The sequence below is a fragment of the Salmo salar genome, unplaced genomic scaffold, assembly GCF_905237065.1.
Source record: "Salmo salar unplaced genomic scaffold, Ssal_v3.1, whole genome shotgun sequence".
NCBI classification, from domain to species: Eukaryota; Metazoa; Chordata; class Actinopteri; order Salmoniformes; family Salmonidae; genus Salmo; species Salmo salar.
The window spans coordinates 157201-173930 of NW_025548253.1; the positions used below are offsets into that span (position 1 = coordinate 157201).

General features: G+C 38.7%; 1 protein-coding gene across 1 annotated transcript in view; it reads right to left on the reverse strand.

Annotated features, from left to right (window-relative positions):
• Positions 1–3279: 3279 nt before the first annotated feature.
• Positions 3280–16730, reverse strand: part of LOC106572374 (metalloprotease TIKI1) — a 172259-nt gene continuing 158808 nt past the window's right edge. Inside the window, exons 6-7 of the mRNA XM_045712108.1 lie at positions 14529–14810; positions 3280–3964 (exon numbers count right to left, since the gene is read on the reverse strand). Coding sequence (XP_045568064.1) covers positions 3730–3964; positions 14529–14810 — 517 coding nt within the window. The 3' untranslated portion in view covers positions 3280–3729. The remainder of the gene's footprint in view (positions 3965–14528; positions 14811–16730) is intronic.

A 16730-nucleotide genomic window follows, 5' to 3' on the forward strand; every position in this document is an offset into this window, starting at 1 on the left:
ACAATACAGTATTAAACTGTAGGCCTGATGTATTATACATATAGCCTACAATACAGTATTACAACTGTAGGCCTGCTGTGTGTTACATAATCTACAATACAGTATTACAATACAGTATTACAAGTGTCAATGTCTATTTTCCATGTCCCAAGTTGGTGCCAGCCACAGTTAAGGTCAATAACACTGGTAGGGAAACAACAGACTAAGGGCTCTATTCAGTCTAGATCGCCAAAGTGTTACAGATCAGGAAGTGTTACAGATCAGGAAGTGTTACAGATCAGAAAGTGTTACAGATCAGAAAGTGTTACAGATCAGGAAGTGTTACAGATCAGAAAGTGTTACAGATCAGAAAGTGTTACAGATCAGAAAGTGTTACAGATCAGGAAGTGTTACAGATCAGGAAGTGTTACAGATCAGGAAGTGTTACAGATCAGGAAAGTGTTCCAGATCGCTGAAGCGTTACAGATCGCTGAAGCGTTGCAGATTACGCAATATACATTTGAAAGTAATTTCCGACAGAGACGACGTAGCCGAAGCTGCGTTTTGCCGTGAATGCAGTCTCCGCCAACGTGGGAACATGCCTTTAAACTTCCGGATTGAACCCTAAAAACACCTAAAAACACGTACAAACATAACTGAACCTGTCACGACTCCCGCCGAAGTCGGCCCCTCTCCTTGTTCGGGCGGCGTTCGGCGGTCGACGTCACCGGCTTACTAGTTGCCACCGATCGATGTTTCACTGTTCGTTTGGTTTTGTCTTTATTGTGTACACCGGTTTTGATTTTCCCTAATTATGTTTATTATTTAAACCTTTGCATTTCCTGTTTTGTCTTGTCGGTAATTGTTTCCTGTTGTGTGTGAACGGAGGTGTTTTCTCCGCGATATTTATTGTCCTCGGAGAAGACTTATTGATTATTTAAGTAAACACGTTTGTTTACATTGATCCCTGTGTCCTGCGCCTGACTCCTCTGCTTCTCCTAAATATAATCATGACAGAACCCCTCTATTTTTGCAACCATTCTGCTGTCCAAACAAGAAAACCTCTCTCTGGGTTTACAAAAGCAGATTATTGAAAAGTAAATAATAAAATGTTATGAAGCAGAGAGCTGCCAGGTTACCATGTCTCTGGATCATTTGAGACTGGGCAAGGATTATTCTGGAAACATCTGGGCCTGCACCGTACTCTAACAGACCGGGGAGAACGATGGCTTTGTGGATTAAACACAGATAGTCTGTTGAATGTGCTGCTCAACTCCCTTACGAAGAAGTCTTCTGACCTCAATGGGACTGCGTGGTTCAATAAAGGTTAGATAAAAAAAAAATATTAAAAATCGTACTGATTGATGGTCTATCTTTTGAGTTAAATACTCTATTAGGCTTACATGATCCTTGAATTCGGAATCATCAAATCAATGATTTTTTTGCTGGTCGATTACAGATTGTGCTAGTGTTGTTAGCGGTGAGACACACAGATAAATCTGACTGCCGATAGGTACTACTGCCAGCATACTGAGTTCGGAGGCCGTTCCTTCTTTTGCTAGAGTAAAAAAAGTACCTGCTGTGTAGCGACCTGACTATCAACAAGGGCTTTACTACAAATTATAGCTAGATAGCCACAACATTAACGCAGCTTGCTAGCTAGTTAGCTGACATTAGCTATCTGCAACAGGCACAAGCCAAACAAGCTACTGCCACCTTGTGGTCTGTGTTTGGATTATATTAAATCGGTGGTGGAGCTGCACTATGTGAACAACAATGAGTTAAACTGCCGACGCTCTGGGCAGAACTGCCGACGCTCTGGGCAGAACTGCCGACGCTCTGGGCAGAACTGCCGACGCTCTGGGCAGAACTGCCGACGCTCTGGGCAGAACTGCCGACGCTCTGGGCAGAACTGCCGACACTCTGGGCAGAAACGACACTCTGGGCAGAACTGCCGACACTCTGGGCAGAACGACACTCTGGGCAGAACTGCCGACACTCTGGGCAGAACTGCCGACACTCTGGGCAGAACTGCCGACACTCTGGGCAGAAGCACTAAGTACGTCTATGTGTCTGAGCCCTTACATCTTATGAGACACGATATTGTGTGTACTTGTAATCAATGACTTTATGAAATTCACTTTGCGCGAAGACTTATTGTTAATGGTGTGGAACGTTCTAACAAAAAACATCTGAATCAAACATTTAACTAGATACATATTTTATTGTTTAACGTTACAGCAAAAATATTACAATAATCTCACGCCACACAATTGAAATGTCAGTGACCTACAACAAGATAAAGTCATCTCATGAACATCCAACAAATTGGTGTTGACTTGACTCTTAGGCTGGAGAGAGAACGAACACATCACATTGGGATGAACAACAACTGTCATAACGCATGTTAAGATTACTTACCAACTATATAGTTAAATAAATTAAACAAATAATCTCTATGTAAAAACATAAAACGTAATTCTCTCAGCAAAGACAAAACAACAAACCATCGGTAACCGGTTTCGTATGGGTTCTCCCCCTCACCCATATCACCATTCAACCACGGACATAGCCTGGATCCACATCTGGTTGTGTTGTCCTTGCCAACTCCTAAGGTGACAATGACCATAGGAGTTAGCAAGACAGCACAAGCAGATCAGGTGACCAGGCTATGGGACCAGGCTACCAAATACAGGGTATGGTGGTTAGTACCAGCTTTAGTCTCAAAAAATACACTGTATCTATTTATAAACAACAACAAACAAAAACACATTCAACCATTTTCAATGTCATATTTCTAAAATACAATCTAGAATATGTAGATATATACAATTCCCACAGTATTACGCGATACAAAACACATTCTTCAAAAAGAGAAGAATAAATGAAGAGGGTTGGAAGTAAAGTAAGAGTAAAGAGCTGTTTGGGTTCTTAATAATATATTTGTATTTTTTGGGGGGGTCAAAATAAAGTACTAAATTAAAGGTAATAAGATTCAGTCTAGACTGATTTGAGCGAATGCGAACTTCTACTTACAGTATGTCCGATTTTCACTTGAAGTTAGGATTCACCTCATTGTGTGTTGAAAAAGATGATTCCTTTCCTTCCAGTTTAAGAGCTGAAAGGGTTTTGAACCAGGAACCTCCTGCACTAGTTATGCAGAGTCCAGATGAGAGCAGGAGGGGTTGAACCAAGAACCTCCTGTATAGATTATAAGAGTAGATAGAGAGGGAACAGGAACCTCCTGTACTAGATTACTACTAGAGTCCAGATGAGAGCAGGAGAAAAGAATTGACTAGATCTACTACTAGAGTCCAGATGAGAGCAGGAGGGGTTTGAACCAGGAACCTCCTGCACTAGTTATGCAGAGTCCAGATGTGAACTAACATTGATTATAGTACTAGATCTGCTAACGGAGTCCAGATGAGAGCAGGAGGGTTTTGAACCAGGAACCTCCTGTACTAGATCTACTACTAGTCCAGATGAGAGCAGGAGGGTTTTGAACCAATAACTTCTGCATAGATGAGTCAGATGAGAGCAGGAGGGTTTTGAACCGGGAACCTCCTGCATTAGATCTGCAGTCCAGGTGAGAGCAGGAGGGTTTTGAACCAATAACCTTCTGCATTAGATCTGCAGTCCAGATGTCACCCAACACCGTTAACAGTATACAGAATTACAGTGTTTTTGAAATAGATTGATAAGGATTGTTTTCCAGTTTGTGTGCAAAAGTTTAACCAACAACCTCATGCTTCAGACTAGTGTTACTACCAGAGTCCAGGTGTGAACCAACACTGTTAACTGCAACCAGATGACAGACAGCGGCGTGGAGGCGGAGCAGCCTGACGACCACCTGTGGTGATTGGTTCTGTCGTGGCCATGGGCGAGGCCTCTTTCAAGGTCATGGTGGTGAGGTCCTACGGTGACGTAACCGTTGGTGATACGCACCAGAGGAGGAGGAGGAGGAGGAGGAAACTGGACTGTGGTGCTGAGAAACAACAGAGAAGAGGATTACATGTTAGATTAAGATTGGATAGGAGTTATGTTAGATTAAGATTGGATAGGAGTTATGTTAGATTAAGATTGGATAGGAGTTATGTTATGTTTGATTCACCTTGGATAGGAGTTATGTTATGTTAGATTAAGATAGGATAGGAGTTATGTTATGTTTGATTCACCTTGGATAGGAGTTATGTTATGTTTGATTCACCTTGCATAGTAATCAGTGTGTTATGTCTGTCTGTGGGTTGAGAGATAATGTCACACATTCCCTGCCATCACATGGTCTCAGACTCTCCCTTGAAACAAACATTCTGTAATCTCAACGTGACTTTCCTCAATAAACAAATTATAAAAACTAAATATATTTGTATTTTATTTAGTCTGGTCTTAGTCATTTTGATTAAAATATAATTAAGTCTTAGTCACATTTTTGTCAATTGAATAATGATTTAGTCTAGTGATTTAGTCATATCACATTTGTATTTCTTCATTAACCTATACTAAACATAAATCACTGAATTCCATGTGCACGAACATAGCCATGTCCTACAAAAATACTGTTCAACATAACCTCCTTTCCCAACAGCACAAATATGACAAATATATATATACAGTATATATAACAATAATATTATAGAAGAATGATCTGGCCATGTAAATTCCTAATTCAGACTACATAGATACATTACATACAAAACAAACGAGAGAGAGAGAGAGAGAGACTTGAGTTGAGTCCCTATGGCTGAAGTGGAATCCCAGTGCTTGAGTCCTGGTTCATGTGCTCAAGTCTCAGTTACTGTGTCCACATTAACTCAATATAAAGTTATTTACCCAGTCAGACATAGAGTTATTTACCCAGTCAGAGTAGAGGAGTTATTTACCCAGTCAGATATAGAGGAGTTATTTACCCAGTCAGATATAGAGGAGTTATTTACCCAGTCAGATATAGAGGAGTTATTTACCCAGTCAGATATAGAGGAGTTATTTACCCAGTCAGATATAGAGGAGTTATTTACCCAGTCAGATATAGAGGAGTTATTTACCCAGTCAGATATAGAGTTATTTACCCAGTCAGAGTAGAGGAGTTATTTACCCAGTCGGATATAGAGGAGTTATTTACCCAGTCAGATATAGAGGAGTTATTTACCCAGTCAGAGTAGAGGAGTTATTTACCCAGTCAGATATAGAGGAGTTATTTACCCAGTCAGAGTAGAGGAGTTATTTACCCAGTCAGAGTAGAGGAGTTATTTACCCAGTCAGAGTAGAGGAGTTATTTACCCAGTCAGATATAGAGTTATTTACCCAGTCAGAGTAGAGGAGTTATTTACCCAGTCAGAGTAGAGGAGTTATTTACCCAGTCAGATATAGAGGAGTTATTTACCCAGTCAGATATAGAGGAGTTATTTACCCAGTCAGATATAGAGGAGTTATTTACCCAGTCAGATATAGAGGAGTTATTTACCCAGTCAGATATAGAGGAGTTATTTACCCAGTCAGATATAGAGGAGTTATTCACCCAGTCAGATATAGAGTTATTTACCCAGTCAGATATAGAGGAGTTATTTACCCAGTCAGATATAGAGGAGTTACTTACCCAGTCAGATATAGAGGAGTTATTTACCCAGTCAGATATAGAGGAGTTATTTACCCAGTCAGATATAGAGGAGTTATTTACCCAGTCAGATATAGAGGAGTTATTTACCCAGTCAGATATAGAGGAGTTATTTACCCAGTCAGATATAGAGGAGTTATTTACCCAGTCAGATATAGAGGAGTTATTCACCCAGTCAGATATAGAGGAGTTATTCACCCAGTCAGATATAGAGGAGTTATTTACCCAGTCAGATATAGAGGAGTTATTTACCCAGTCAGATATAGAGGAGTTATTTACCCAGTCAGATATAGAGGAGTTATTTACCCAGTCAGATATAGAGGAGTTATTTACCCAGTCAGATATAGAGTTATTTACCCAGTCAGATATAGAGGAGTTATTTACCCAGTCAGATATAGAGGAGTTATTCACCCAGGCAGATATAGAGGAGTTATTTACCCAGTCAGATATAGAGGAGTTATTTACCCAGGCAGATATAGAGGAGTTATTTACCCAGGCAGATATAGAGGAGTTATTTACCCAGTCAGATATAGAGGTGTTATTTACCCAGTCGGATATAGAGGAGTTATTTACCCAGTCAGAGTAGAGGAGTTATTTACCCAGTCAGAGTAGAGGAGTTATTTACCCAGTCAGAGTAGAGGAGTTATTTACCCAGTCAGATATAGAGGAGTTATTTACCCAGTCAGATATAGAGGAGTTATTTACCCAGTCAGAGTAGAGGAGTTATTTACCCAGTCAGATATAGAGGAGTTATTTACCCAGTCAGATATAGAGGTGTTATTTACCCAGTCAGATATAGAGGAGTTATTTACCCAGTCAGATATAGAGGAGTTATTTACCCAGTCAGATATAGAGGAGTTATTTACCCAGTCAGATATAGAGGAGTTATTTACCCAGGCAGATATAGAGGAGCCAAACATTAATACTGTTCCTAGTTTAGCTGCTAATGCTACATAATGATGTCAAACATTAATACTGTTCCTAGTTTAGCTGCTAATGCTACATAATGATGTCAAACATTGAGATTGTTCCTAGTTTAGCTGCTAATGCTACATAATGATGTCAAACATTGAGACTGTTCCTAGCTTAGCTGCTAATGCTACATAATGATGTCAAACATTAATACTGTTCCTAGTTTAGCTGCTAATGCTACATAATGATGTCAAACATTGAGATTGTTCCTAGTTTAGCTGCTAATGCTACATAATGATGTCAAACATTAATACTGTTCCTAGTTTAGCTGCTAATGCTACATAATGATGTCAAACATTGAGATTGTTCCTAGTTTAGCTGCTAATGCTACATGATGATGTCAAACATGAATGCTGTTCCTAGTTTAGCTGCTAATGCTACATAATGATGTCAAACATTGAGATTGTTCCTAGTTTAGCTGCTAATGCTACATAATGATGTCAAACATTAATACTGTTCCTAGTTTAGCTGCTAATGCTACATGATGATGTCAAACATTAATACTGTTCCTAGTTTAGCTGCTAATGCTACATAATGATGTCAAACATTGAGATTGTTCCTAGTTTAGCTGCTAATGCTACATAATGATGTCAAACATTAATGCTGTTCCTAGTTTAGCTGCTAATGCTACATAATGATGTCAAACATTAATACTGTTCCTAGTTTAGCTGCTAATGCTACATAATGATGTCAAACATTGAGATTGTTCCTAGTTTAGCTGCTAATGCTACATACTGATGTCAAACATTAATACTGTTCCTAGTTTAGCTGCTAATGCTACATAATGATGTCAAACATTAATACTGTTCCTAGTTTAGCTGCTAATGCTACATAACGATGTCAAACATTAATACTGTTCCTAGTTCAGCTGCTAATGCTACATAATGATGTCAAACATTAATACTGTTCCTAGTTTAGCTGCTAATTCTACATAACGATGTCAAACATTGAGATTGTTCCTAGTTTAGCTGCTAATGCTACATAATGATGTCAAACATTAATACTGTTCCTAGTTTAGCTGCTAATGCTACATAATGATGTCAAACATTAATACTGTTCCTAGTTTAGCTGCTAATTCTACATAACGATGTCAAACATTGAGATTGTTCCTAGTTTAGCTGCTAATGCTACATAATGATGTCAAACATTAATACTGTTCCTAGTTTAGCTGCTAATGCTACATAATGATGTCAAACATTGAGATTGTTCCTAGTTTAGCTGCTAATGCTACATAATGATGTCAAACATTGAGATTGTTCCTAGTTTAGCTGCTAATGCTACATAATGATGTCAAACATTAATACTGTTCCTAGTTTAGCTGCTAATGCTACATAATGATGTCAAACATTAATACTGTTCCTAGTTTAGCTGCTAATGCTACATAATGATGTCAAACATTAATACTGTTCCTAGTTTAGCTGCTAATGCTACATAACGATGTCAAACATTAATACTGTTCCTAGTTCAGCTGCTAATGCTACATAATGATGTCAAACATTAATACTGTTCCTAGTTTAGCTGCTAATTCTACATAACGATGTCAAACATTGAGATTGTTCCTAGTTTAGCTGCTAATGCTACATAATGATGTCAAACATTAATACTGTTCCTAGTTTAGCTGCTAATGCTACATAATGATGTCAAACATTAATACTGTTCCTAGTTTAGCTGCTAATTCTACATAACGATGTCAAACATTGAGATTGTTCCTAGTTTAGCTGCTAATGCTACATAATGATGTCAAACATTGAGATTGTTCCTAGTTTAGCTGCTAATGCTACATAATGATGTCAAACATTAATACTGTTCCTGGTTTAGCTGCTAATGTTACATGATGATATCAAACATTAATACTGTTCCTAGTTCAGCTGCTAATGCTACATAATGATGTCAAACATTGAGACTGTTCCTAGCTTAGCTGCTAATGCTACATAATGATGTCAAACATTAATACTGTTCCTAGTTTAGCTGCTAATGATACATAATGATGTCAAACATTGAGATTGTTCCTAGTTTAGCTGCTAATGCTACATAATGATGTCAAACATTAATACTGTTCCTAGTTTAGCTGCTAATGCTACATAATGATGTCAAACATTGAGATTGTTCCTAGTTTAGCTGCTAATGCTACATGATGATGTCAAACATGAATGCTGTTCCTAGTTTAGCTGCTAATGCTACATAATGATGTCAAACATTGAGATTGTTCCTAGTTTAGCTGCTAATGCTACATAATGATGTCAAACATTAATACTGTTCCTAGTTTAGCTGCTAATGCTACATGATGATGTCAAACATTAATACTGTTCCTAGTTTAGCTGCTAATGCTACATAATGATGTCAAACATTGAGATTGTTCCTAGTTTAGCTGCTAATGCTACATAGTGATGTCAAACATTGAGATTGTTCCTAGTTTAGCTGCTAATGCTACATAATGATGTCAAACATTAATACTGTTCCTGGTTTAGCTGCTAATGCTACATAATGATGTCAAACATTAATACTGTTCCTAGTTTAACTGCTAATGCTACATAATGATGTCAAACATTAATACTGTTCCTAGTTTAGCTGCTAATGCTACATGATGATATCAAACATTAATACTGTTCCTAGTTTAGCTGCTAATTCTACATAACGATGTCAAACATTGAGATTGTTCCTAGTTTAGCTGCTAATGCTACATAATGATGTCAAACATTGAGATTGTTCCTAGTTTAGCTACTAATGCTACATAATGATGTCAAACATTAATACTGTTCCTAGTTTAGCTGCTAATGCTACATAATGATGTCAAACATTAATACTGTTCCTAGTTTAGCTGCTAATGCTACATAATGATGTCAAACATTGAGATTGTTCCTAGTTTAGCTGCTAATGCTACATGATGATGTCAAACATGAATGCTGTTCCTAGTTTAGCTGCTAATGCTACATAATGATGTCAAACATTGAGATTGTTCCTAGTTTAGCTGCTAATGCTACATAATGATGTCAAACATTAATACTGTTCCTAGTTTAGCTGCTAATGCTACATGATGATGTCAAACATTAATACTGTTCCTAGTTTAGCTGCTAATGCTACATAATGATGTCAAACATTGAGATTGTTCCTAGTTTAGCTGCTAATGCTACATAATGATTTCAAACATTAATACTGTTCCTAGTTTAGCTGCTAATGCTACATAATGATGTCAAACATTAATACTGTTCCTAGTTTAGCTGCTAATGCTACATAATGATGTCAAACATTGAGATTGTTCCTAGTTTAGCTGCTAATGCTACATACTGATGTCAAACATTAATACTGTTCCTAGTTTAGCTGCTAATGCTACATAATGATGTCAAACATTAATACTGTTCCTAGTTTAGCTGCTAATGCTACATAACGATGTCAAACATTAATACTGTTCCTAGTTCAGCTGCTAATGCTACATAATGATGTCAAACATTAATACTGTTCCTAGTTTAGCTGCTAATTCTACATAACGATGTCAAACATTGAGATTGTTCCTAGTTTAGCTGCTAATGCTACATAATGATGTCAAACATTAATACTGTTCCTAGTTTAGCTGCTAATGCTACATAATGATGTCAAACATTAATACTGTTCCTAGTTTAGCTGCTAATTCTACATAACGATGTCAAACATTGAGATTGTTCCTAGTTTAGCTGCTAATGCTACATAATGATGTCAAACATTAATACTGTTCCTAGTTTAGCTGCTAATGCTACATAATGATGTCAAACATTGAGATTGTTCCTAGTTTAGCTGCTAATGCTACATAATGATGTCAAACATTGAGATTGTTCCTAGTTTAGCTGCTAATGCTACATAATGATGTCAAACATTAATACTGTTCCTAGTTTAGCTGCTAATGCTACATAATGATGTCAAACATTAATACTGTTCCTAGTTTAGCTGCTAATGCTACATAATGATGTCAAACATTAATACTGTTCCTAGTTTAGCTGCTAATGCTACATAACGATGTCAAACATTAATACTGTTCCTAGTTCAGCTGCTAATGCTACATAATGATGTCAAACATTAATACTGTTCCTAGTTTAGCTGCTAATTCTACATAACGATGTCAAACATTGAGATTGTTCCTAGTTTAGCTGCTAATGCTACATAATGATGTCAAACATTAATACTGTTCCTAGTTTAGCTGCTAATGCTACATAATGATGTCAAACATTAATACTGTTCCTAGTTTAGCTGCTAATTCTACATAACGATGTCAAACATTGAGATTGTTCCTAGTTTAGCTGCTAATGCTACATAATGATGTCAAACATTAATACTGTTCCTAGTTTAGCTGCTAATGCTACATAATGATGTCAAACATTGAGATTGTTCCTAGTTTAGCTGCTAATGCTACATAATGATGTCAAACATTGAGATTGTTCCTAGTTTAGCTGCTAATGCTACATAATGATGTCAAACATTAATACTGTTCCTGGTTTAGCTGCTAATGTTACATGATGATATCAAACATTAATACTGTTCCTAGTTTAGCTGCTAATGCTACATAATGATGTCAAACATTGAGATTGTTCCTAGTTTAGCTGCTAATGCTACATAATGATGTCAAACATTGAGACTGTTCCTAGCTTAGCTGCTAATGCTACATAATGATGTCAAACATTAATACTGTTCCTAGTTTAGCTGCTAATGCTACATAATGATGTCAAACATTGAGATTGTTCCTAGTTTAGCTGCTAATGCTACATAATGATGTCAAACATTAATACTGTTCCTAGTTTAGCTGCTAATGCTACATAATGATGTCAAACATTGAGATTGTTCCTAGTTTAGCTGCTAATGCTACATGATGATGTCAAACATGAATGCTGTTCCTAGTTTAGCTGCTAATGCTACATAATGATGTCAAACATTGAGATTGTTCCTAGTTTAGCTGCTAATGCTACATAATGATGTCAAACATTAATACTGTTCCTAGTTTAGCTGCTAATGCTACATGATGATGTCAAACATTAATACTGTTCCTAGTTTAGCTGCTAATGCTACATAATGATGTCAAACATTGAGATTGTTCCTAGTTTAGCTGCTAATGCTACATAATGATGTCAAACATTGAGATTGTTCCTAGTTTAGCTGCTAATGCTACATAATGATGTCAAACATTAATACTGTTCCTGGTTTAGCTGCTAATGCTACATAATGATGTCAAACATTAATACTGTTCCTAGTTTAGCTGCTAATGCTACATAATGATGTCAAACATTAATACTGTTCCTAGTTTAGCTGCTAATGCTACATGATGATATCAAACATTAATACTGTTCCTAGTTTAGCTGCTAATTCTACATAACGATGTCAAACATTGAGATTGTTCCTAGTTTAGCTGCTAATGCTACATAATGATGTCAAACATTGAGATTGTTCCTAGTTTAGCTGCTAATGCTACATAATGATGTCAAACATTAATACTGTTCCTAGTTTAGCTGCTAATGCTACATAATGATGTCAAACATTAATACTGTTCCTAGTTTAGCTGCTAATGCTACATAATGATGTCAAACATTGAGATTGTTCCTAGTTTAGCTGCTAATGCTACATAACGATGTCAAACATTGAGATTGTTCCTAGTTTAGCTGCTAATGCTACATAATGATGTCAAACATTGAGATTGTTCCTAGTTTAGCTGCTAATGCTACATAATGATGTCAAACAGATAATTCCAGAACGTTAGAACCTAGTTTGTTAGAACTCTGGAAATCATCAGCCTGATCAGAACGAATCCAGAAACAAATTACTGAAGATTGTAAAGCATGTACAGTCTGTTTGATGTACGCCTGTTAGATCCATTATCTCAGTACGGGCTTATTGGGACTCTGCCAATCACAACAAACGGACAGGTTCCTCCGACCTGCCACTATTGGTAGAGAGAAATTCAGCCCAAGTAACTACCTCCCATTAGTAAAGAAAATAAAAAAATAGGTTGAATTCTAAACTGGAATTAAATTAATGAGCAATGTTTCAATTGAGGTTGTGATTTGACAATTTTGGTATTTATTGAGGACTGAACTGGTCAAATGGTGAAGGCATAATGGGCCAGAAGTCAGCGGGCCTGTGATGACTAGAACTGAGTCCCAAATAGCACCATATTCCCTAAGATAGTGCACCGGGGCCCATAGGCATACGAAGTCATTTGGGAAGCAATGACAACTGACCAGAAGCATCATTTACCCAGCATATTTAATTAGGCTCTTTCCATCACATATGTTAGTCGTTAATCATGTTTACTTTTCATTGATTGTCCTAGGCTACAGCAGCCAGCTCTCTCTCTCTCTCTCTCTTGGATATAACCTAGCCCTGAATTTGCTGCTTATTTTAGAAAGTTACATTCAGAATAATTATTCATTTTTTTCTCCCCCTGCTGTGTTTTATTGCCTGGAATACTGACTGAGCCTATAAGCAGGTATGCATCCCAAATGGAACCCTATTTCCTATATAGCGCACTACTTTTGACCAGAGCCCTACGGTCATTCCAGGCCCAGTCTGGTTAAAAGTAGTGCACTATATAGGGAATAGGGTGCCATTTTGGGACGGATCTCAGGTTTATTTTAGTTGAACCTGTGTTTCAAAGCAGAGCCAGTGAACTCAGGAGGTTGAGGTATAATCAGGTCTGACATGTCTGCATGTGGCCACGCATCAAATCAACCAGAGAGACCTTTCCTCTGTACTCCCCAACACTGGAAACACACTGTACAATTCTCTGTTTAGAGGAAAACCCAGCAGGCTACTTTCCTGAATATGAACCATAATGTACCATTTTAAAAATATATATATTTTTTTTTTTCAGACATAATATACAAACGTCTGAAGTTGACTTTTTTTTTTTGGGGGGTGGGGGAATGTATTTATAAACATTCAAGTTATTTTCATTTCAGGACTAAAAAGACCTTTCAATTGACATTTCCATTGAGCATGCTTTTCAGTCCAGGTTTAGGAAACTGGCCTTTATATTTATAAATATACCAACCAGTCAGTCAGAGAATTAACCGAGTAACAATTGTGTGGTTATTCTTCATGGCAAATTCAACAATACTCTCTTTGTGATCGTATAAGTATATATATATATATATATTTTTTTTTTATTTTTTAAAAGATCATGTTTTCGTCACAAAGATCTCTCGCCGGTAGCAACAACCTATTTCCTTTCCTTAGGATCCATAACACTGAACCAGTAGAGAACCAGAAGGAGGAAACATATCGTATGGGGCGTCTGTGATGTGATATGATGGGTGGTTGTGCCTGCAGGGTTTCTAACAGAAGGTGTCAGTTAGAGGGTAAATCCTGTAGACAGAGCGGGCAGGGAAGTGATACCTACCTGATACTTAACCCCTTGGACTGTCTTGACATTTACCTGACATGTGAATTCAATACTTCTCTCTCTATGCCCTTCCCCATTCTTAGGAACATACATCATCATAAATTACTGGTATGCCAGTTACCACCCATAGTAATTTAATATATTCCATTTAGCTGACGCTCTTAGCCAAAGTGACTTCCAATTAAATGTTTTATTTTATTTAACTAGGCAAGTCAGTTAAGAACAAATTCTTATTCACAATGACAGCCTAACAGGGAACTGCCTTGTTCAGGGGGGAAGAACGACAGATGTTTTACCTTGTCAGCTCAGGATTCGATCTAGCAACCTTTCCGGTTACTGGCCCAACACTCTAACCACTAGGCTACCCTGCCGACCCAATACAGCGAGTACATACATTTAACATGCGTACATGTTCTCTGTGGGAATTAAACACATAACTTTGGTTACCTAACGTCACACTGTTATCAACTGAGCCACACAGGACTGTTACACACTGTTCTGGTAGAATTCTGATACTCAAGACTTTAAGAACTATTAACAGTACACAGTAGTACACAGTAATACACAGTAGTACACAGTAATACACAGCGACTGCTCCTCTCTCACCTCTCTTCGATGCGGATCCAGAGGTCATTAAACTGTCCGTTTCTCTGATGTTTCCTCTGTTTGGTTCGTCGTTTCTGCTTCAGCTTGCGGTCCAGCGTGTCCATCAGCTCCAGGCTGTGGGAGCGATGAGGCGGCAGCAGTATGTGGGGTAGTGGGTTGTCCTGCAGAGGGTGCTGTTGCTCCTCGTCATGGAATTCGTGGAGGAAAGGCTCCAGGTAAGGGGACTCATCCAGGTTCTGACCCAGAGAACGACCCGTCTGGTCGGTAGAGGGTTTCGATCGACTGTGGTGATGGAGAGAATAATGTTAGAAATAAAGAACAGTTGAACATTCAAATGCATTTTGGATTTAACATCTGAACCGTTGACATCAGCTTCCAATGTCTGGAAAATACTACTTTATAACCAAACAGGTGGTCGTAGTCAGGGGGGCGGGTTGGTGCTAGAGGCCCCCCCAGATTATAGCAAAATGTGTAGAATTTGAGGAAATTTGCTTTAAAACAGAAACATTTTCTCTTAGCATCATGGAAAAATATTAACAAAAGCGATGAGCTATAAAACAGCAAAAAACAATCCCTGCAAACAATCCCTGCCCCATGGCAAAAAAAGTGTAGAATTTCAGGAAATTAGCTTAAAAACTGCAACATTTTCTCTGTGCTTCATGCCCCAAATGCAGTAGTCCGACCCTGATCATAGCTCCTCTGTGCAACTGGTGAAAACACGTATGGGGAAGTATGATCCTTCTGAAGCACGCCAGGAGAATCACAGGAACTATCCTTCAGACCCATCTGCTTCTGATGAATCATTGGCCATCATTCAAACACAGCTAAACAGACACCGCTTCAAATTATTTTTCAAACGTTACAGAAATCTATTGGAGCTGGAGAAAAAAAAATAAAACGGGTCAAAACCACCACTTTGTTGTTGCATATTTGCAATGGGATGTTTACGATCCCTCCAGACATCCAGTATCTACTCCAATCTCCAGTCCCCATTCATTTCAGAAAAATGCAATGTGTGTGTGTGTGTGTGTGTGTGAAGTGTGTGTGTGTGTAAAAAAGGGAGATATATAGAGAGAGAGAGACTAACAGAGAGAGAGAGAGAGAGTGAAAGAGAAAAAGCTCAGGAGAGGACATGCAGTATCTAACATTTTAACTTGTGATAAGGGGATTCTTTTAACTAGGGTAAAACCCTATCTTCACCATCTCATCTCCTCTCTACGTGTGTCTGGGATCTAGGATCTGTGTGGGCCTGTCGTGGGGAGTAGTTAGGGTTAGAGATAGAATCCATACAGCTGTGTGGTGGTGCTGGGGGGTTGGAGACAGGACGGAGATCCATATGCAGCAGACAGGAGAGACGAGGCAAGAGATACAACTGATCACCAAAAAGAGATAGCCACCCAGGGAGACTGGACAAGCAGACAGGAGAAGATAGGAAAGAGATCGCCATCCAGGGAGACTGGACAAGCAGACAGGAGAAGATATAAACTGCAAGCAAAGCATTGTGTAGGCTTAACACAGCATATACAGTTCCAGTGAAAAGTTTAGACACACCTACTCAATCAAAGGTTTTTCTTTATTTTTACTATTTTCTACATTGTAGAATAATAGTGAAGACATCAAAACTATGAAATAACACATATGGTTTCATGTAGTAACCAAAAAAGTGTTAAACAAATCTCAAAATTGTGTTTGAGATTCTTCAAAGTAGCCTTTACCTTGATGACAGCTTAGCTTTTTTTCTTTTTTTTTAGAGTGGAGGAGCTGTGTAGAGTGGAGGAGCTGTGTGGAGTGGAGGGAGGAGCTGTGTAGAGTGGAGGAGCTGTGTGGAGTGGAGGAGCTGTGTGGAGTGGAGGGAGGAGCTGTGTAGAGTGGAGGAGCTGTGTGGAGTGGAGGAGCTGTGTGGAGTGGAGGGAGGAGCTGTGTGGAGTGGAGGAGCTGTGTGGAGTGGAGGGAGGAGCTGTGTGGAGTGGAGGAGCTGTGTGGAGTGGAGGAGCTGTGTGGAGTGGAGGGAGGAGCTGTGTGGAGTGGAGGAGCTGTGTGGAGTGGAGGAGCTGTGTGGAGTGGAGGGAGGAGCTGTGTGGAGTGGAGGGAGGAGCTGTGTGGAGTGGAGGAGCTGTGTGGAGTGGAGGAGGAGCTGTGTGGAGTGGAGGGAGGAGCTGTGTGGAGTGGAGGGGAGGAGCTGTGTGGAGTGGAGGAGCTGTG